Here is a 20570-nt window from a genome sequence, read left to right on the forward strand (position 1 = left end):
ACAGTTTTCCTCTTTGTCTGCCTGGTTCTAACTGTTTGTGTGCTCATATGCGTGTGAAAAAACCAAAGAGACAGCAGCGGGCAGAAATAAGTGTGCCGTGTTTTTAGCGGCTGACATCTGACGGAGGAGGAGGGGATGAACAGATGTACTTTGTTCATGCGTCTGACAGGTGTAGCAGAAAGCTCTCTCTCCTCCTCACGTCACTGTCAGGCAAACAGCCGCTCCTCTGCACATCTCCTCTGAGCCGTGCTCCCCCCCCCCCCCCCCCCCCCGTCCCTCAGACACCAAACTAGCCCACAGAAGCCGCAGGTGGGACCTCACCGGCGACTTCAACAACGTGCCTGGGATCCTATTAAAGAAAGGAACTCTGTGTGCCACGTCCTCTCGAGTGTAAAGCCTATTTCCTTCCCTACCAGCCGAACAGCTTGCAGTGGCTCGACGCTCTGGTGGTTTGTTGCAGATGGAAAATGGTGCTGCAGAGGTTTGGATGTGTTTGTTTTGGTATTTGGATGTGGTCCAGGTACAGTCTGAGGAGTGGAGTTAACAGGGATCTTGGCTTAGCTTGGAACTAAAGCCTGTACCTATCAGCTCCGGTGGTCAGCACATAACAGGTTGGATAAGACCACCTTGAAACATGATGAAATACAATCGCTCTATGAGTCTATACTGGATGTTTTTATGTTACTTTGAAAATATTAAAGAGCCCATATTCTGCCCTTTTTGGGGTTCGTATATTTAATCTATGTTCCTACTTTTGTACGTTCACAATAGCTAAAGTCTGAAAAAAGAGTCTGTTTTCATGTACTGCTCCTCCTTGCTCCCTCTCCGCTCTGAGTCCGTCAGCTACACTCTGTTGAGCCCACACTGTTAGACCCCACGTGGGCCAAGTCTGCTCTGATTGGTCTGCCGATCCGCTCTGTCGTTATTGGTCAGTTGCTCAGCACGCGTCTCAGAAATTTCAACATGAGCTGCAGGGCTTGCCACAACGAGCCAATGGGCTTAGATCAGTGATCTCACACTGACAATGACGCCGGACTGACACATTTTTATCGAGGGGGGCTAGAACCGAGCGTTACATGTGGCTAATGCTACAGCTAACAGGAGGACGTAGGAGAAGCCGCGTTTACGCAGACTTTGAATTTTTGCACATAGATGTGCCTAAACATGCACAACACACTAAAGAGCATATAAAACCAGAAAAAGAAGAATATGGGACCTTTAATAATCAAAATTAAACAAAAAAAAAACATATAAGAGGACATATATGTTTGGGCATCATTTATAATCTTTTCAAACAATAGTTATATCTGACCTAGATGTCTTACTTACCATGATAATTACAGAATCAATTGTTTCAAGGCTCCCAACGAACAGTTGTTAACTATGTTTGGCTATTTTAGGTTCAGGTTCAGGTTACGTTATTTATATAGGCTATATGTTGGTAGATTTGTTTGCAGCCAGCAAGATCGACATCCATCACGACACACAGATTACAAAACAGATGTAGCAATGGACAACACATTAGGGAGAAGGAAACCTATTTTAAAACCCACTAAAAACATGATAAAAAACCTAAAATGATAAAAGTGCTGAAGTTTCTTAAAGCTTCTACTTTTGAATCTGTTCAGCACAGCTGGGTCAAAATGCCAGACGTTTTCTCCTCAGCAAAGATCTACCAGAAGCTGAGGTTGGATCTGTACTCTTTAAAATTCTGTTTCTTCCCTTGACCTTGATGCAAACACATACGCCTTTATATACTTCTGAAGCAAGGAATTGAACGACCCTACTGTGTTTCTAAGCATAAAGGAGACAGAAAAAAAAGCATTAATCACCTTTTCCTGCTTGTAATGAGAGAATTCAGACCATTTCAATCACGCATGGCATTTATACTCTTTAATTAACTCAGCGAGGAGCCCTTTTAATCAAGACATTTCAACTGTACCCCATGGTGTTAGGAGCAACACATGAAAAAGCATCAAGGAAATTATAAAATATTCAATAACTGCCATTCTAAACACATTTCTTTAAAGGCTGCACGGATCCAGAATACAACGGATGCAGCTCACCGACAGGTCTTCCTACATGAACTATCAAACCCCTGCAGATGAATCAAAAACGCAGCTGCAGGTCTTGTCCTCAACCTAAATATGGACGACGTTGATCGTTGAAACTGTCCTTATACCTTTGTTCTCCCACGTTTTTTAACATTGGTTAAGGTTTGAAAACCATCTAGTGTGTAGCCAGGCTGACTGAGAATCATCCAGAGTTTACAGCAGCAGCAAAAATCCTCACCACTCTGGAATGAAGAGAACATTTGAATCATAAATTGAATTTTGGCCGTCCAACTTGTTGATGAAATGCCTTTTACAGACTTTAAGGGAAGATTCAAACGAGCGGAATAAGTGCTTCATATTTGAAGGAGGACTTTTATTCCAATGAGAACTCAAAGAAAAATATACATGGAGTTTACTATTAACATTTCATCCTGACTAATTATTTTACTTGAATGCCATTTTGACCTTTAAATCTCCATAGTTGATAATTCACTTTGCTTCCCTTTTCAGAGTCAATATGCTTCAATGTGAATAGTTCATGGTCTCTTTTGATGGAGAAAATGGGACCAAGAGGTCAGTAAAAGCATCAGTCATTTAAGAGCATATCTCATGTGGACATTTAAGGCGATGAGGTGTGTCCTTGAAACCTGCGGCTTTCATTTGAATTCAAAAGGCGGAAGAAAGAGAAGTTAAGAGAGGAAGAGTATATCACCATTAAGGCTTGTACAAAGACTGATTTCAGGCGTTTGTGCAACTCAAGATCTCAGCAGTGGCCTCTGAAAAGGCAAATCTGCACAGAAAAACACTTCTTTGTGTGTGTGTGTGTGTGTGTGTGTGTGTGTGTGTGTGTGTGTGTGTGTGTGTGTTTCATGCACAAACAAACACACTGATTCTTATTTCTGTCACAGAGAGGAGAGCAGGTTCTGTAACCTTTTGCTGCGAGTCCTGTTGGAGTGAGAAACCCAGCTGTGCAGCAGGGATGACATGCTGTAAATAGGCCTTCAACTTCCTATTGGCATTCAGGGTGCCTTACACTTCTCTCTTTCTCTGTACCCCCTACTCGCACCCCCCCCCCCCCCCCCCCCCCCACACACACACACACACACACACACACACACACACACACACACACAGAACAGATCCACTTCGTTGCTTGTCACTGTGCATATTGATAAGCCCATCCAGAGCTCCATCTAGTGGACACTTCCAGCACTGGTGGTTTTTGAAACATCCCTTCTGATTATGTTAAATAAAAAATAAAAAATAAGAATACAGGTTCAACCAAAAGTGTGTGGGAGTGTTCTCTCTGGATTTTAATAATGAGTCTCTGTTTTAAAATATCACATCATTAATGTAGTCTGTCATCATTTATAATGGATGGTTTACAGGTCTTAATTATAGGAATACGTTCTAAAGCAGTAAGAAGAATTTGCATGAATAAAAGTGACAAAAAAAAAAGACAAACGCGCCCTCCCCCTTTTACCCGCAGTTCAAGCCGCCCCCCTGCCTGCTCATGTAGATTACATTAGAAATTCAATGAGTCTGAGTTCTGGCATGATATTTGTCTCCCCAGGGTGTACTGGTGCAAACCCCTGCGCCTGTGCTGTGGTGCAGCCATCTGGATCACAGTGGGGAGCACCTGAGATCTTAACACTGCATCTGCTACACCCTCCCCGCCAAAAATTTCCCACTGAGAGGCTCCTACTCCATATTAGAAATATTCTGCCCCAAGGTGTTGATCTAATGCGTTTCAGACCATAACTGGTATATTTGTTAAGACTCCCTGAGCTGTTTTATTGATGCTTACAATGTTGTTTTTCTGCCCATTTTCAGACAAATCTCACTTTGTGCAGTTACATATTTGTATTTTTTAAAGCTGTTCATAGTCATAGTTTTATTATGACAAAAGGTCAAATTCATACTTTCAAAAGGAAAGAGGTTCTCCATAGTAGCAAACTAAAAAAAAAAAGGTTTCTTTGGTCCTCCTTAGCTCAACCTTTAAGCACCTTTTTAAAAAACTTTTAATTAATCACAATCAAACCGTTTCCAGCAGAGGTCTTCCTCAGGTGACCTCTGGTGTGCAGGCAAATCTTCTTCCTCAGTCTGCTGTTTCTGCTCCGTCCTGCACCTACAATGTCATGTGCATATAGCTACCTCCTTTTTCTAAATCTTCACAATGATCCATGAATACCATCACAACAACCTGCTGACAAGTTTGGTGTCACAACTACAAGGAAGAAATGTTTGTTTAACAATTTCTGCCGTCGCTTTTGCAGTGGGGCCGCACGAGAAGTCGCTGTTTTGTCACTGCGATCAAATTTAGCATTCCACTCAGACGCCTGAGTTTTATTACAACAAATGAGGAAATGTATTTTATGTATAAATTCAAAGCTTTTTCCACTCAGCATGTTGTACATTTTGACCAGTGGAGGGAGCCCTGTGTTTGATGGCCATACTTTCAACTCTTTCTGATTTAGTCAAATTGAAGCAAGCTATCAGCCTCCCTCATATTCAGTAAACAAAAAAAAACACCTTTTGGATCCAGAAAGGACATGCTGTAAACACAGGTTTAAAACATTTAAACAGCAGATCTACTCATAAAAACTTTGATTTAAAACAAATATGGACACTTTTAAATGTATCACACTTCATATCGTCATCGCAACATCGAACTGTGATCCTACATTGCAATTCTTTTCCATTATTGTCCAGGCTTTACTATCTCCACGAGTGGGTGGATGAGACCTTCACCTTGAAGATCTCATTCTCGGCTTATTGTCCTTACAGCCATGTGTCGGATTGTTTACCTGCCTCAATCCTGCTTTCCCCTCGCTACACATTTAACGACCAACTAACTCAGTCAGAGGTCAGCGCAGAGACAAGCAATCAGCCGGGCTCTGCTACACTCATGACCTCTCATGTCGAGGTACGGCCGCAGCATACTGATAACGGCACAGTGCTCACAGGTGGAGCCGGAAAAATCCATACTTCATCTTCAGGCGCACTAACAGGCATGATGGTGTGAAATGCTGAAGTAGAGCTCCTCTTCACAGGAGAGGAAATACCAGAAACACCTGCTGATGTGTTCAGTCCAGCACAGCAACACACAAGACGACTGACTGAAAAATGATTAATGATAGATGGCCATTAAACAGTACACACATCGTCAGATACTGCTGTTATTTTTGTCCACTACCTGCAGAATACCCGAGCATCCCTCATTCGAAGTCTGAGGTTGTTCTGTGATTTTGAAGATTAACACAACAACCAAACTCTTTCAGAATTTTAAACAGCATCGCAATGATCTCCAGCCTCAGAACACCTCAGGGTGAGTTTTCAGCTGAACACCTCAGGGCGAGTTTTCAGCTGAACACCTCAGGGCGAGTTTTCAGCTTTTACACTCGAGCTCCTGTGAGAAAAACTAAAAGACTCCAGGTGTCATCTATCCCCAATGCAACTAAGATATTAAAGTAATTAGCCCTTAGCTTGCTCTTTTTGTACTTCAATTGCACATTTGCACACCTCCACATTATACTAACTTAGTACAAATGTCCATTTTGGTATGAACTCTTAACTGATTTTACTTATGTTTTATAGTATAGTTTCCTATTGTGTTGTGTTGTCTGATTTTTTAACTCTGTTGTTATTCAGATTTTACTGTTGATGTTGTCCATTTATGTGTTGTCTTCTGTGTGACCCTGCTGTTAAACAAAGTTCTCCATGTGGGACAATCAAGAATCTAAACCTAAGGCTGAATTTGGGACTTCACTGAAAGCGATCAAGGCATGAAAAGCGTCATCAAAAATGGGAAAACCTTGAACTGCGTGGTTAAAGAGTGCACATGGTTTAATGATTTTGCTGATACATTTTTTTTTCTCTTCAGCCTCATGAGTCGCCTTTAATTGCAAAAAGATTGAAGATTGAAGATGAAGAACAAGCCCTTATGAAGAGGTTACTGCTCGGACATTTCACAGAAGCTTTGAGGTTTTAGACAGACATAAGAAACTCAAAAAAGTCACACAAGGGTTCTTGGAAACTGTATTGGTCATTCTTTAGTATTTGTTATTTTAGAATTCATTCATTAATTCATGAAGATAAAGGCATGTAATAAATCATCGGTTACAGTCTATGACACAGTCAACAATTCTGCACCAAAGTCTATACACTATTAATAACACAAAAACATCCACAATGTCCCAAGTCTGTCAGTTAATTTATTTACAGAGTGTTTAAATTAACAGCATGGAGAATGGTTTGTTCACATTCCCAGCTCATCTGCCGTCCTCATGTTGGCTGCACTGGAAGGTAACTATTTCATACATTCAAGGAGGAGAGTGATACAGAAGTTGGTGATGAGTTGTTGTTAAGAGTTCACAACAGTTTGATTGTTAAAGTCCATCAGAGTTGAGAAAAGAGTTGAGCTGCATTGTCAACATTTACAGATTCCTTTGGAGGCTCTCTGACAACCTAAAAGGATCAAATAAAAGACGATATTATAGTTTATATAGAGAAAAGAAATGTTCAATTAGAAAAAAGGAGTTTTAAACGTCTACCTGCGTTTGTTTCTTTGGTTCAGGAGCAACCGACTTTGAAACGCTCGTCACATCCCTCTGGACTTCTGTGAAGATTTGATTGAGGTTCTCCACCTTCTCCTTCTTCACCACGTTTATCTGCGAGGCCACAAATCAGACGAGAGCGGGGCGAAACAAAACGTCAAACACAACGGCGAGTACAATCAAGGTGTAAGCAAAACAACAAGAAAAGGAGATCTTACGTGTTTGAGCGTTGTTGTGACGGGTTTCGCTTTGTGCTTGTTTTTCAAGTGCTTGTTTACGACATGAAAGACGTTCTTCTGCTTTTTCCCTTTTTGTTTATTCTTCCCCATGATACCTGGGGAAAGAAACACAATCAGCATGGTAAGGCTGCCAGGAGAATTTTAAGTTCCATTGTATAGCCTCTGTTTTCTCCCCCGCCTGCTTTAAAGTGGTTCTTTCTACATTGATCATGCAGACCAGCTTCTCTTTGAATTTGCATTAACACTTCTGGGAAGATCAAGATCCCGCCCACTACGCTCTGCCAATGAAAGGCGTCTGATCCGACCTTCACAACAGGGTCCTAAGACGCTGACTAGACTCTTCTCCTCTGTCGCCCCCCGGTGGTGGAATGAACTTCCAAACTCCATGTGATCTGCAGAGTCCCTCTGCACCTTTAAGTAAAAGCTAAAGACCCAGCTCTTTCATGAATACCTACTAACTTAATGATGATGGTCTCCATATTATTGATGATGATGATGGTAATGACGATGGTTTTTGTTTGATAACGACGACTTATAAGATGGTTTCTATACTGATTAGAGCTCTCAAGAACTGCCCTCAATGTTGTGCTTTGCCTCTGGTCCTTAAAGGTCGCACATTATACAAAATACACTTCACTGTGTTTCTCTAACAGTAATATATGTCTCCAGAGGGGGCGTGTCATACACAGGTCATTTTCATTTAAAGCTCCAGACACAGAAACATCCTAGACAGCACACTATCATTCCAAGCTCACATCAATAATGTCACCCGGTCTGCTTATTTCCATCTTTGTAACATTAATCGCCTCGGCCCGTCCCTCACTCCCAGCAGTACCTCCATCCTCGTCAACACCCTGGTTACATCCCGCATTGACTACTGCACCTCCCTTCTCTTTGGTCTCCCTCTCAAGTCCATCCACAAACTTCAACTGGTCCAGAACTCTGCCGCTCGCATCATCACCAGAACGCCCTCTGTTACTCACATCACCGCCGTCCTACAGCAGCTTCATCGGCTCCCGGTTAAAAATCGCATCACCTTCAAGGCCGTCCACAACCTCGCTCCGCTCTACCTCTCTGAACTCCCGCACATCAACACACCCACCCTCACTCTCAGGTTCTTCTCCTTCCATTCAACTCACTGCACCGCCCACCCACCCGCCTGCCTGTCCACCATGGGGGGGTCCAGGGCCTTCAGCCGCTCTGCCCCCCCACCTCTGGAACTCCGTCCCACCACAAATCCGTAATATCGACTCTCTCTCCATTTTCAAATCTCATCTCAAAACACATCTTTTTAAACTGGCTGATCATTCTCCACCCGGTCTCAGAATAACTCCTTTACATCCTGAACATTTGTGTTTTTTAATGTTGTTTTTATCTCTGCTCTGTAAGGTGACCTTGAGAGTTTTGAAAGGCGCCTTTAAATAAAAACGTATTATTATTATTATTATTATTATTAAACAGCAATAGGTTTCTGTGTCAGAGTATACACATATATATAAATAGAAATGTAAAAATTGTGCAGTGTTGAACTTTGTAGCTTTGCACGGTTATTACACAGACGTCATATTGTTATCCAGTAGTAATTGCAGTTGCAATTTGCACACATGGGTGACTGGACACATTATTGACCAGTTTACAAACAGATTGCACAGTTGAAGGTAAATATTAAATAAATATTAAACAGTGGAGAAGTTTCCAGTTGATCTTTGCAGTCAGTCTGTTTTGATGTCGCCTTCATATGAACACAACTTCTTACTTTAATTAAACACATGACAAGCACTAAACGTGGCTATAAGAGAAGCATAAACATTACTCTGAATCCGTATCATATCTCTCTCTGGGTGAACCATTAGTCAACGAAGAGAGATAGCATGTTGTTGTTGTCGTTGTTACTGTCTGTTTCACGGCGCACATTTGGCTTCTACAGATTTTTACCGTTTTTTTAAATTAAGTTGATTAATTTTACTACCCTGAAAAAAACATGTAAGCACATTGCTGATTGAATAAACAAATAAGAGAACTAGAAACGTACCGTTTACACAGAGCGACGACTAGATGTTGATATCCTCATGTGCTGGTAAAAGCGTGTCAGTGCCACTACGTCATCAGGGTGCGACGACAATGGTTCGCACTGTTCGCACCGCACCCCGGTTCCCCCACTGTGGAAAATAAAAGGTGTCGTTGCCAAATTACAAAGTTTAAAAAATAAAAAAAAGTATAGTAGTGATGGGCAACAAAAAAACAAGAAAAAATACACCAAGCGTTTGTGTTGGTAAAGGAAATACAATATTGTTATTTACCTGTTGTTACTCTTCAGTCCACTGCTGTTTGTTATCCACATAAAAAAAACATTATTTCATTATTTGATAATAAAAACAAAATATAGGCCTACATCGTGCATGTTTCTTTTGTTGCGATAAATAGGTTAATCCGAATAAAATTAAATTAAAAAAAACACATAGTACGTGAACTCTTAATAATAAAACAAAAGTAGTATTTGAACGTGTCTTTTAATATACATACATATATATATATATATATATATATATATGTTAATGGCGATCAAAGGTAGTTGCAAGGTAGGCCTAATTCAAATTCAATTCAAATTCAAAAACCTTTATATTCAAAGGCACACAGAGCAGTAAATTAACAACAGTGCAGGTAGACGAAACATGTTAACCTAAATATAAAGTGTCAATTTAAATACAACTTAAAGCTTAAACTTAACTTAAAAATACAAAATATAAAGGAGTAGATATAAGTGGACAGTGATCGGACTAACAGATGTAAACAGATGTAAACAGAACTATGTGCAGTAAACGAGAAATAAATATATATATATACAGAGCTATGTGCAAGTAGGCTAAATACTAAATGATAAGTTATAAGGTGAATAATGGAACAACAGAACTAATATATACAATATAACTGTGAAGGTAAAACTGAGATAAATAAAATGACCGTAGTGCGATGATGGATAAGAAACAACAGGAATAAAGTAACCAGAGCTGTATGAATACTGAAATAGAAAGGATAGAATAAAGTGATGTAGTGCATGAGAGCAGATAGAGCAGAGGCAGTTAAGGTGCATGGCAAATGGAAGGGAGGAATTCCAATATAATTTACACCATATAGGCCACTCTTTGTGTAATATTCACCGTTTTGGATTAGCCTATAATAGATTCAAACATCTTCTTTATTTGAGCAAAGTTTGTTTGGATAGAAAACTGTGCACTTCTATGATAGGGTGCCACAAGCCTTCAATTCTCTATAACCGACAGCAGGTGGCGCCGTGGTACCATCTAAGCTGACTTCGTGGCAGGTGGCTGATTGTCAGAGAATGTGAGCTTTCTTTGAACACTGAGCTGACCACTAGGCTATAGGATGCAATCCAACTTTAGAGGAAAGATGTGGATGTTTAGGTCTATTTTTCCACATGCTGCATTTTTAAAAGAAGAACAGAAATTGCAAACCACAATTTGTCCTGTGATGGATTTTTTTAGGCTATTGATCATGTAGCCTATTGATTACATTTAAATCAATAAGGTATATTTCTGATATTTTCGAGATTTTTTTTATAACCATGTAAAGAATATATATAGGCTAAATCAATAATATTATTTGTCAGTCATTTCAGCCTCTTCTGACCACATCCAACAGGTGGGTTCCTTCTGTGTAAATTCCTTACATGTGCATTTCTGAAGCCCCCTCACAGATAGTCAAATCATGTGCTGCAGGCCTTCAGTTTGTTGTTATCTGTCTTTGGGAGCTGTGCAAGAAGAAGCAAGATAACTCTGCTGCCCTATGCAAAAGTTCTTGTTTCATAAAAACTTCACATCTTTACAGTTTGTGTATTCAAATTGTCAGAATAACCAGTTTTAGTTTAGAGCTCCAACTTGATGTTTTGACTCCAGTCCAAATTTCCTTGAACTCTGCCTTCAGTGATTAATATTTAATTATGGCACAAAGTTCATGCAGCAGGCAAAGTACCAATAAATTACGCAGTTGAATTAAAACTTAACATTGATGCTTCACTGTTAAAATATTAAGATAAATATTTTCTCATATTATGTTCGTTTTTCACTGATCTCCGTTTCATTCACACACGACTATGCAAAAACTTCATATTTGATTAAAGATCATACTATTTCAAGTGTCTTTAAATGTAAACAATGATTCTGTGGGCTGCAGGTCACAGCTTTCGGTTTGAAGGTGACGCGAGGCTGCACATGTTGCCACGTAATTCCGTTACTTCCTTGACAGACAAGTTGAACCCGTTAGCTGTGAAACAGTGTAGGAAAATGATTCAGACTATCAATCAAACTGAGGCTTTTAAATGCAGACTTTAGCTCCACACGGGGAGAGAGAGAGAGGGAAAGAGAGAGAGAGGGAAAGAGAGAGAGAGAGAGAGAGAGAGAGAGAGAGAGAGAGATCCTTATTGATCCACAGTGTTGCAGCGCTGCGTCGCGGCTCATCTAAACTCCTCCCGGTCATTGCGCGGACATCATGTGGCCAACGACAGCCTGCTGACAGACACACCACTCACAGGGGGAACCCTATATAAGCTCTGCAGCTGTCAGGTGGAGGACACTGGCTGCTTTGCGCTGTGGGGACGAGTCGCTTTATTGGGGATTACAGACACTCATAGATCCACACTGTAAGAATGTCTCACTCTTGGGGATACGCAGCAGACAACGGTGAGGCGCTAATTGCACGTACACATGCTGTAATGTAGGAGTGACATTTCTGAGAGGAATGTTAAAACCAGTCATACCAGCAGCTAGTGTGCAGGATGAATGGAAGCACCGGTCACTGCAGAGATTTTTTTTTTAAATTATGCGCATTTGGGGGGTTTTTGCGCGCGTTGTAAGCACACCAACATCCCCAAATGCGCAATTAGACTAATTCAAAAACATACTAATGTAATACTAATCACAATTGTATATTTGAATGATTTTAGGACCCGACAAATGGGCCAGTAACTTCCCAATTGCCAATGGACCCCGCCAGTCTCCCATTGACATCGTCCCTGGTGAAGCATCCTTCGACGGGGGGCTGAAGCCGCTCAACCTGAAGTACGACCCCTCCACCTGCCTTGAAATTCTCAACAACGGACATTCCTTCCAAGTGACCTTCGCAGATGACTCCGACAGCTCAAGTTAGTGTGACATTAATATTGTATGAACAGAGACACCGAGAGAAGCCAGCGCGGCTTGATATCAACGCTCCACACAGTCTGTTAAAAAAAAAAAAAACGTATGCAAGAAAATATATTTTGTTATATATCGCCTTACTGATGATAAAAAACACGCTGCTTCCCTCTCATCACAATCATAACTGCAATATTTTTAGACACATAAGATGAGCTATAGGATTATTGAATTCAATATGTTTGCAGACAAAGACGCTCAGGGGTCCTGAGGCTGATTTACAGGATGCAGCAACCTCCAAAATGCGCCACTAAGGTTTAATGGAAGATGCTTTGTGTTTCCTCTGCAGCTCTGATAGAACTCAACCATGTTAATATTATGTTGATATTTATTCGGATCAACGAATTTTGTTCCCTAGTTTCAGGCTAGACGGATTTAGTGATCAAATAGACGAACAAAGACTTTTTATTATCGCTCGGAAATTAAAGCAGAAAACACACAAATACACTAATTCAGTGAATTTCACTGTGTGATTTTGGTCCTTTTTACTTTCCTTATTATATTGAGAAAAATGTTGGTGAATAGGCTGCAGGGGCTCTATTCATAAAGCTTTGCACAAAGCATGCACAGACTAATTGAATTGGTAATGCAACCCCAGTTGAACCTTTCCCACGCCAACTCTTTTCTGCAGGCTTTGAGGTCAAAATGCAAAAGAACGGAGTTTAAACTGCAAATAAACACCGGCTTGCTTCACTTTTAGTGTGAAAATCTTTCCTTGGGAATAAGAAACCTAAAGCACAAGATGTCCCCCGCTATAACAGACGATGGAGAATGCTTTCTTTGTTCTATTTGAAAGATTTTATTTTTTAGAAAGAAGCAATGGCTTTGGCTTCTTGTATGTTTAGTATTTGGATGTTTGGGATTGGTCGTCATTAATCTGATCTTCCAAAAAAATAATGAGGATTACATAATCTACACAATCACACGGATTATTTCTACTGGACACGCATCGAGATGCAAAAACAAAATCACTTTTTCTGAGAATGTGACCTAGATGAATTAGAGCCTCTTAATTCCCCCCTTCATATTTCCCTGCGCTTATTTTCCACCCTGCCCTTCTAAATAAAGAGCAGGCTAAATCTGTGTGTGTCACAGTCATACATCATGTCATGCACCATGAGTGTGTACAGTGGGGAAGATTAATATCACATCCTCTTTTATTTCTGGTTTTCAATAATCCCTTTAAATCCAACACAACCTCGGAATTCTTCAAGACCAGTTCTGCACCTCTAGCTTTATCACTTAAGGCCGACCATATAGAAACAAATATCCTGTGAGGAGAGGGTCGTGTGTGCATTTCACAACAATGTGCCATAAATAGTACAATATACAGGATTATCTGCAACTAACCTGCAAATAGATACATTATGTAACATTGACAGGAGGCTTGGTGTTAACAATACCTGGACATTGTTTCAGACCTGTCTCACCCTTCCTTACCTGGTCCTTGTGTTTTTATAGCTCTATTTTAATCTTCTTCTTTGTTTAAAAAAATGTCTCACAATGGAGGCAGGGTGAAGTCTCACTGTGGCTGAGTGCAGTACTGCCCACGCTCAGTTTGTGATGAAGTGATGTGTGTGTCCTTCTGCAGCTCTGAAAGACGGACCGATCTCAGGGACCTACAGGCTCAAGCAGTTTCACTTCCACTGGGGAGGTTCTGACAGCAGGGGCTCTGAACACACCGTCGCCGGGACCAAGTATCCTGCTGAGGTAAGAATACCAAGAGCTATAATACGTAATACTGAGCTGTGCTTCCTGAGAATGTTTCCAAACTACCGTTATTAATTTAATCTCTTATAGTAGGTTAAATCAAACAGTGAGTAGAGTGCTACTTGTTTTTTTACATATTTAAATGTTCCATTTAAAACACAGCAAACTAGGGAGCTCAATATAATACCTTCAAACAAACAGACAGAACTGCTGAATAGCTTGTGGGTCATGTGGGTCATGTGGATCATGTGGGTCAGGGGGGTCAGGGGGGAGTGGCATTCAAATTAAAGAAAGCTTTTCATTGGCTGCAAAATCTGTATGCAGGATGAGTCATCAATTTTTTTTGTTTTTTTAGGATCATGGCCATGTTTTTGACAGTGTTGGTACACATACTTGTATTAATTCAGAAATAACCAGTAGACATGTCAATATATTATCATTTTTATAAATTTGCTAGTTTGCCAACAGCCACCCATTGAGTAGCCTGAATTTGCTCTTTTTTTTTGGGGGGGGGGGGGGGGGGGGGCTAGTCATCTGTTTTTCTTTGTTTGTTTTTTGCTTGATTTCCCTCTCAACCAATAAGGCAATTAGCTGAGAAGTTTTTTACAAGCCCCACTCCAATCAATTAGAAAACACTAGAGATCCAGTACAATAAGATTCAATAAATAAAAAAATGTTATTTCAAGATATTCTCTCACAGCCTACTGCTCTTCTATCTACCCGCTTCATCATCAAAAAAAAAATAGTTCTGCTCAAAAGGTCACGATACCGGAACAACAACATGACTAGCATGGATCTGCAAATGACTCTGAAGAAACTTTGTTCCAATATTCATCCATTTCATTTTCCCCCAGCTTCATCTTGTGCACTGGAACACCAAATACCCAAGTTTTGGTGAGGCTGCCAGCAAGCCCGATGGCCTCGCTGTTGTCGGAGTATTCCTGGAGGTCAGTAGCGTTACATGGAGTTCCCATTTATGTTATTTATGCTGATGATCATGTAACTTATCTTTTTTGTCTTATTGTTTTTAGATTGGTGCTAAGAATGCCAGCCTCCAGAAAATTCTTGATGCCTTTGATACCATCAAGGCCAAAGTAAGTTTATAATAACAGTATGTTTTAGACCCTTTAGATCTTGATTTTTTTACGATCTTATATGCAAGACTGCCTTGCTCTTTTTGTTTCCAGGGCAAGCAGACCACATTCGCAGGCTTTGACCCTGCAACCTTGCTCCCTGGCTGCCTGGACTACTGGACCTATGACGGCTCTCTGACCACACCCCCTCTGCTGGAGAGCGTCACCTGGATCGTCTGCAAGGCGCCAATCAGCGTCAGCTGTGAACAGGTATGTCAGCTCACAGAGCCCATTCAGCGGTAGCAGAGGGATTGGCTGAATGCCCACTGTCTAAAATAACCCTGTCTGCAAATCCTCTCTTACGCTACAGTCTAAATCAAGGGCTTAATTGTTCAGATAAGCTTTGAGGCTGCGCGGAGAAGAAGAAACCTCTGTCATGAAATGGAAGGCAATACAGAGAACCACTACGCTTTTAAAATGTAAAAGAAAAAAAAGAAACGAGAAAACCAGGGCAAACATGAGTTCACACAGACACCGGCGAGGTAGCCTCCCCACAGTATTCTGGTGTTAGTATGTGGGGAGTTAGCAGGAAATGTTCTTCCCACGCATGCATCACATTCAGTAAGTGAAAAGATCTACCTCAATGTGAGATTTCAGCCATAACTGTGTAACCACAGTTACAGTCACAGTACACATACCTGAATCTGCTGTGTGTTTGCTTTCTAAAATTACAGCTAATCCTTCCTCTGAAATAGACATCTGACTTCTAACCAACCATTAATGTAAACTAACAGCCTCTGCAGGCAGGCCTGCCCTTGGGCTATGTAAAAATTAACACATGACGGTCAAAATGTTGTTTTCATGGCAGTGAGTAGGTGTCTCAAAGGTCAACATGTGAGAAGATTGACATAACCTTTAGACTTGGTGCTATAAAAGGCTTAGGGAGATAATGACATAGTAGTAATTGATCAAAAGGAAACCACAAACAAATGAGTGCAAATAGTAAATGATTAGGTAGCCACTGACTCTGAGAAAAAGTTTGACATTTTGGGAAAAACACTGTCATACCTGCACAATTCAAATAAAGCTAACTCCAGCAGATTGTAAGCTTACTTTAGCATAAGACTTGAAACAGCTAGCATGGCTTAGTCAAAGTCAACACCCCTAAAGCTAAATTATAAACATGTGGTATCTCCATTGATTTAACCAAACAATCTCTGGTTACACCTCACTGCAAAGACCCAGCAGAGAAAAGTTAGGTCCTAGGCCTGTTTAGCTAGCCTTTGATAAAGTTGCCTAAATGCATGAATTGTGGAATTTAGTGTGTAACAGGCTATTTGTTGCACTTTTCAGGTTTGACTTGACGAATGAATTCCAATATTTAACTTTCAGCCCTTGAATAAGTTAAGAAGATTATGATAGCTCATGTCTGTTTGCTGAATTTTAAGCTACACCGCGTAGCAGGCTAGCTTAAAACTAGCTTAAAGACGAGAAGAAAAAAATAACAAAAAATTTGTCGTGTTTTCACTTTGTTTTTAGTTTTGATAAAACAAACAAGATATACAATTTGAATAAGTAAGCTTTAGAAGTACTGCTAGGAATATTTTTACTTAACTTAGCAGAGCTATGCTAGCTATTTGTTTGTGTTTTCAGCCTAGGCTAAGCTAACTTGTTGCTGGTGTTAGCTTCATTTTAAGGGCACTGATGAGTGATATTTATTTTCTTATACTATTAGCAGAAAAAAAAATCCCCAAATGTCATAATATTCCTTCAGGTATTAAAAATGGCTCTAAATTCATCTCGGTGACTCTTTGGAATAAGTAGTCACATGTTGTGTGAGTGACAGTCACAGGAGGTCAGCAGGAGTGACACAACCATCTTCTCTCTTTTCACAGATGGCTAAATTCCGCAGCCTGCTCTTCTCCGCTGAGGGTGAGCCCGAGTGCTGCATGGTGGACAACTACCGCCCTCCCCAGCCGCTCAAGGGTCGCCCCGTCCGTGCTTCCTTCAAGTAATACCCCCTCCCCCTCTTTTGCCCTTTCTGCCCTGTTGCCCTCTCCCTTCCCCCAACCTTTAGTCAAACGCCCGGAGTTACCTCTGTAGCAGTGAGCCACAAAGCACACATATCTCTCTCCGTCCAATTTTGAAAAGAAACTAAATTCCTGTGGCCCATTGCTTTCATGCTGGGCTGTATGGCTGTGAGATGGAGCTCTTACGGCATTTTCCCCTCTGTTTGTATGTGTGTTGTAAGCCAGCAAAGATGCCCTGTCATAATTTATTTTTTAAGACAAACACCAGTTTTTTTTAAAGAGGCATTACAAAAGTGTGTGCTCCAACAACCATCACTTGGAAAATGAAGATGACCTGTAGTCAAAATGGTGCTCTTGAGCCAGCATGGAGCTGATAGCTTGCTACAGTAAAGGGGGGGGGGATATATGCCCATCTGTGAGGAGGGTAAGGTGCACATAAAAAGATGCACACTCAGACACGCAGGAAACACTCCCACTGCCAGTCTGTCTCTAATCTCAGACCGACTGCCGGCTTCTGCATCACAGCAGCTTAATGAAACGCTGCAGCCGCCTCCATCACAACCAATTGACTCGGAAAATCCCCCTCTGGCGCACACACAAACACACATGCACACACGGCCTCGTGCAGACATGATGCCTGTTGGCACTGACCTGCTTATTGATTGAATTCGGTGTAAAGCAACCAAGGACATGAGGACAGAGTTTTTGCTAGTATTGAACATCATGACAATGGCTTATTTCTCTGTTTCCACAGTGTAATCTTCAACTCTTTCATGTGTGTCATCCCGTGCTGTGTTTTTCATTATTATTAAGGATTATTTTTTAGCCTAACAGCTTAAGCAAAATAAGTCTTAAGTTATTCCTGATTGTTGTTTTTTTTTTGTTTTTTTTACCAAAAGGTCATGTGCATTTTTGATGATAATATAGAAATAGAGAGGATTGACCCTCCTCTGGAAAAATGAAATGTGAAGAAAACCCCTCATTGTGTCGTTCTGAAAAGTGTTGAGTGTTAAAGCTTAAAACGCACAGTCGCCATGTTGGCAATGCCATAGTGGCTAATGCACAAAGCCAAGGATGAAATTAGCCTGCCAAGAAAGCCAAGGAGGGAGTCAGTCTGCCAACATATAAGATTAGAGTGTCAGCCTAGAGTATAGGACTATGTGTAGGGGGATAATTAACTAAAGACAACATGAGGTCCTTTTGGTTTGGGCTCTTTAGGCATTTTCAAAACAAATGAAGGAGTCGATAATGCGATGTATTTAAAGATTGTAATTAACTTTTTTTTAAAAAGCAAACCGCCTTATGCCGATCTTTGTTAGGGCCGTCCCATGAGTTTCTGTTGTTGTCATTCTATTTTGGAATTGGACGTTTTACTAGTTGAATAAATATATTTTATGAATACCAAGTTTCATCTTGTTTTCCTTCTTCATACACGACTGAGCGATAATCAGTTGCTGCATATTGACTTGTATGTGTTATTTAAGTCTTCTGTAGCTTGCAGGTTGTATCTGTTCCTGGACATCTCTTAGTGACTTTATCTGAAAACAACTGGAACCAAAAATTCTTACAAAACCACAATCTCAAATGTCATGCTTTATAAACTCACCAGGGAATGCAGTTGGTAGAATAAAGTATGTCATACATTTTTTTTTCACTTCAGGTTTTCATCATTCAACCATCTTGATGGTTGGAAATTTCAGTGCATGCATTTTTGCACGTTGTGGTTTTATGGTTTAAAAGCCCCATTACCTTTTTTAGGCACCATTTAAGATCTTATCTCAAAGGTTGTGAAAAGTACTTTTGCATTTAGAAAGTCCCTGATGTCCTCATAAGCAACACATTTAGATTTGATCAACCTTTAACACCTTCGGACACAGCCGGATATGAGGCAGCTATTTTCAGTGGTGGAAGAAGTAATAATCGTTGAATAAAAATAAATCGTTTATTCTCCATCTCAGATAAATAAGCTGAGCTGAGCTGCAGCCAGAATATATATAGGGTTAGCCTAGCTTAGCATGATGACTGTAAACGGGAAGAGAGCCGGCTTGTTCTTTTGAAAGGTAACAGAACTTTGCAACCAAAAGCTCTTACAATAAAAAATGTAATATCTTCATTGTTTATTATTTGGATTAACATAAAGTACTTGCAAAATGTGTTGCACTGCTTCTAGTTTGTAGGCTAGCTTTATGTTAATGCTTAGATATTGAAGTAACTAAAAATAAGTAAGCAACACAATTTTTACGAGAGACCCTGGGGTAAACCCAGAACTCGCTGGAGGGATAATATACTGTAAGTCCCTTCTGGCCTGGGAATACTTTGGGATCCCAAAGGAGGAGCTAGAAAACATCGCTGGGGAGAGGGACATCTGTCAACTTGCTTAGCCTGCTGGGCTTCCAGTTAGGCGGAAGAAAATGGATGGAGGGATAGAAGTTCTCGTTGTTAAATTCTGCTATCTTTAAACACAGTGAAGCTAGCAGTTCCTTCCCGTTGCTCTTAATTCTAAGCTAAGATAACCAGCTGCTAGCTGTGGCTATATTTAGTGTAGCTGCAGACTTGAGGGTGTACCAATCTACTCATATACTCTCAAAAAATAGTGAATAGGTTGAAGGCCTATTTGGTGTGTTTAAAAAAGTGTAAGACTAGTCCTTAAAATAAAATTTACACCAGAGGGTAAAAATACTCCAATACATGTAAGACCTGCATATAAATGTTTGCATAATCTATGGAAATGTATCATATCTTTTGAGCTTTGAGCAAATGAACATAGTTAAAAATCTGGTGGCTCATAGCTAATTCTTCTTCTCCTTGCAGCTTCAAAGCTTATCTGAACAATTAAGCCCTTGGTATTAGATTGGAGATCTGTAGTAAAAATAGAAATATAAACTATCAAGTGAAGTCAAGTGTTCGACTGCTTCTTACTTCCCACCACTTTCATTTCGTTCAGCCATTTCAGGAACAGTAGCTCCAGTTGTTGAGAGTTGGTAAGTACTTGTGAAGAGTTAGTTAACTACCTGGCGTCCAAAGTTCTGCAGCCTCAGCATTTTTTAGGCAGTGAAATATATGAATCTGCTACCTAAACCAAATAAGACCTTTTAGCCAATCGAAATGCCTTAAGCAGTAGACTGAGACTGAAGTTAAGTGGGATAAATCCCCTAAAAAGTCCTCAACACAATGTTCTCTTCTTTATTCAGAGTGGTTTATGATTTTCCAGAGAGGCCTCAGATTTTAATCAGCAAAGGCTTCTCACCCTGTGTGAAATGTGAACTTGACTTCTCACCTCGCTTATAAACCCCTCAACAGGAAGATGAGTCAGATTGTAATCAAGAGCTTCTCTACCTCCTCCGCTCGAGGGTGGAGGTGTTACCCATTTTTTCAGCTGGTCTTTCGGCTCCCGTGTGAGATGTCTGAGACTCGTGTAAAGCAAAAAGTTGGCTGCACCGCACACATCTCTGAATAGAGCTGGACTTTGTCCCCGGTTCATCCTCTGTCCCCAGTGTGCCTGCCGTTATCTCACTGCAGAGTGTGTCCTAGAAAATATCAATGAATACTAGAGCTGGTGTCTGACTACACCAGTCAAAATCAATACAAGTCTATCTAATTAAAAATGTGTTTAAACACGTTTTATAACCAGTCGTCCCAAAAGGTCAGCTATTTTAGTGACAGTAGGAGACACCAGGGGGATGACACCAGTGATGTCA

At 40.6% G+C, this 20570-nt stretch overlaps 2 protein-coding genes across 2 annotated transcripts; one reads left to right on the plus strand and one right to left on the minus strand.

The window, feature by feature from the left end:
- Nucleotides 1–6076: 6076 nt before the first annotated feature.
- On the minus strand, nucleotides 6077–9006 carry rbis (ribosomal biogenesis factor). The gene is made up of 4 exons (XM_061064728.1): nucleotides 8882–9006; nucleotides 6829–6944; nucleotides 6608–6724; nucleotides 6077–6521 (listed from the first exon to the last, which is right to left on the minus strand). The coding sequence occupies exons 2-4, from the start codon at nucleotides 6937–6939 to the stop codon at nucleotides 6453–6455; spliced, it is 297 nt and encodes a 98-aa protein (XP_060920711.1). The 5' UTR covers nucleotides 6940–6944; nucleotides 8882–9006; the 3' UTR covers nucleotides 6077–6452.
- A 2341-nt stretch (nucleotides 9007–11347) lies between these two features.
- On the plus strand, nucleotides 11348–18273 carry LOC132993991 (carbonic anhydrase 1). Its single transcript, XM_061064033.1, has 7 exons — nucleotides 11348–11546; nucleotides 11810–12007; nucleotides 13651–13769; nucleotides 14624–14716; nucleotides 14801–14863; nucleotides 14957–15112; nucleotides 16738–18273. Exons 1-7 carry the CDS (start codon nucleotides 11513–11515, stop codon nucleotides 16855–16857), a joined length of 783 nt encoding a protein of 260 aa, XP_060920016.1. The 5' UTR covers nucleotides 11348–11512; the 3' UTR covers nucleotides 16858–18273.
- The last annotated feature ends 2297 nt before the right edge of the window (nucleotides 18274–20570 follow it).

The sequence above is a fragment of the Labrus mixtus genome, chromosome 19 (genome assembly GCF_963584025.1).
Source record: "Labrus mixtus chromosome 19, fLabMix1.1, whole genome shotgun sequence".
NCBI classification, from domain to species: domain Eukaryota; kingdom Metazoa; phylum Chordata; class Actinopteri; order Labriformes; family Labridae; genus Labrus; species Labrus mixtus.

Bases quoted from the DNA above. Each gene is read 5' to 3' on its own strand.
- rbis (XM_061064728.1), bottom strand. From the start codon at position 6,939: ATGGGGAAGAATAAACAAAAAGGGAAAAAGCAGAAGAACGTCTTTCAT. The intron at 6,725-6,828 runs GTAAGATCTCCT...GTGGCCTCGCAG, and splicing joins TCACAACAACGCTCAAACAC to ATAAACGTGGTGAAGAAGGA. The intron at 6,522-6,607 runs GTAGACGTTTAA...TGATCCTTTTAG, and splicing joins AACCAAAGAAACAAACGCAG to GTTGTCAGAGAGCCTCCAAA.
- LOC132993991 (XM_061064033.1), top strand. From the start codon at position 11,513: ATGTCTCACTCTTGGGGATACGCAGCAGACAACG. The intron at 13,770-14,623 runs GTAAGAATACCA...ATTTTCCCCCAG, and splicing joins GGACCAAGTATCCTGCTGAG to CTTCATCTTGTGCACTGGAA. The intron at 15,113-16,737 runs GTATGTCAGCTC...CTCTTTTCACAG, and splicing joins TCAGCGTCAGCTGTGAACAG to ATGGCTAAATTCCGCAGCCT.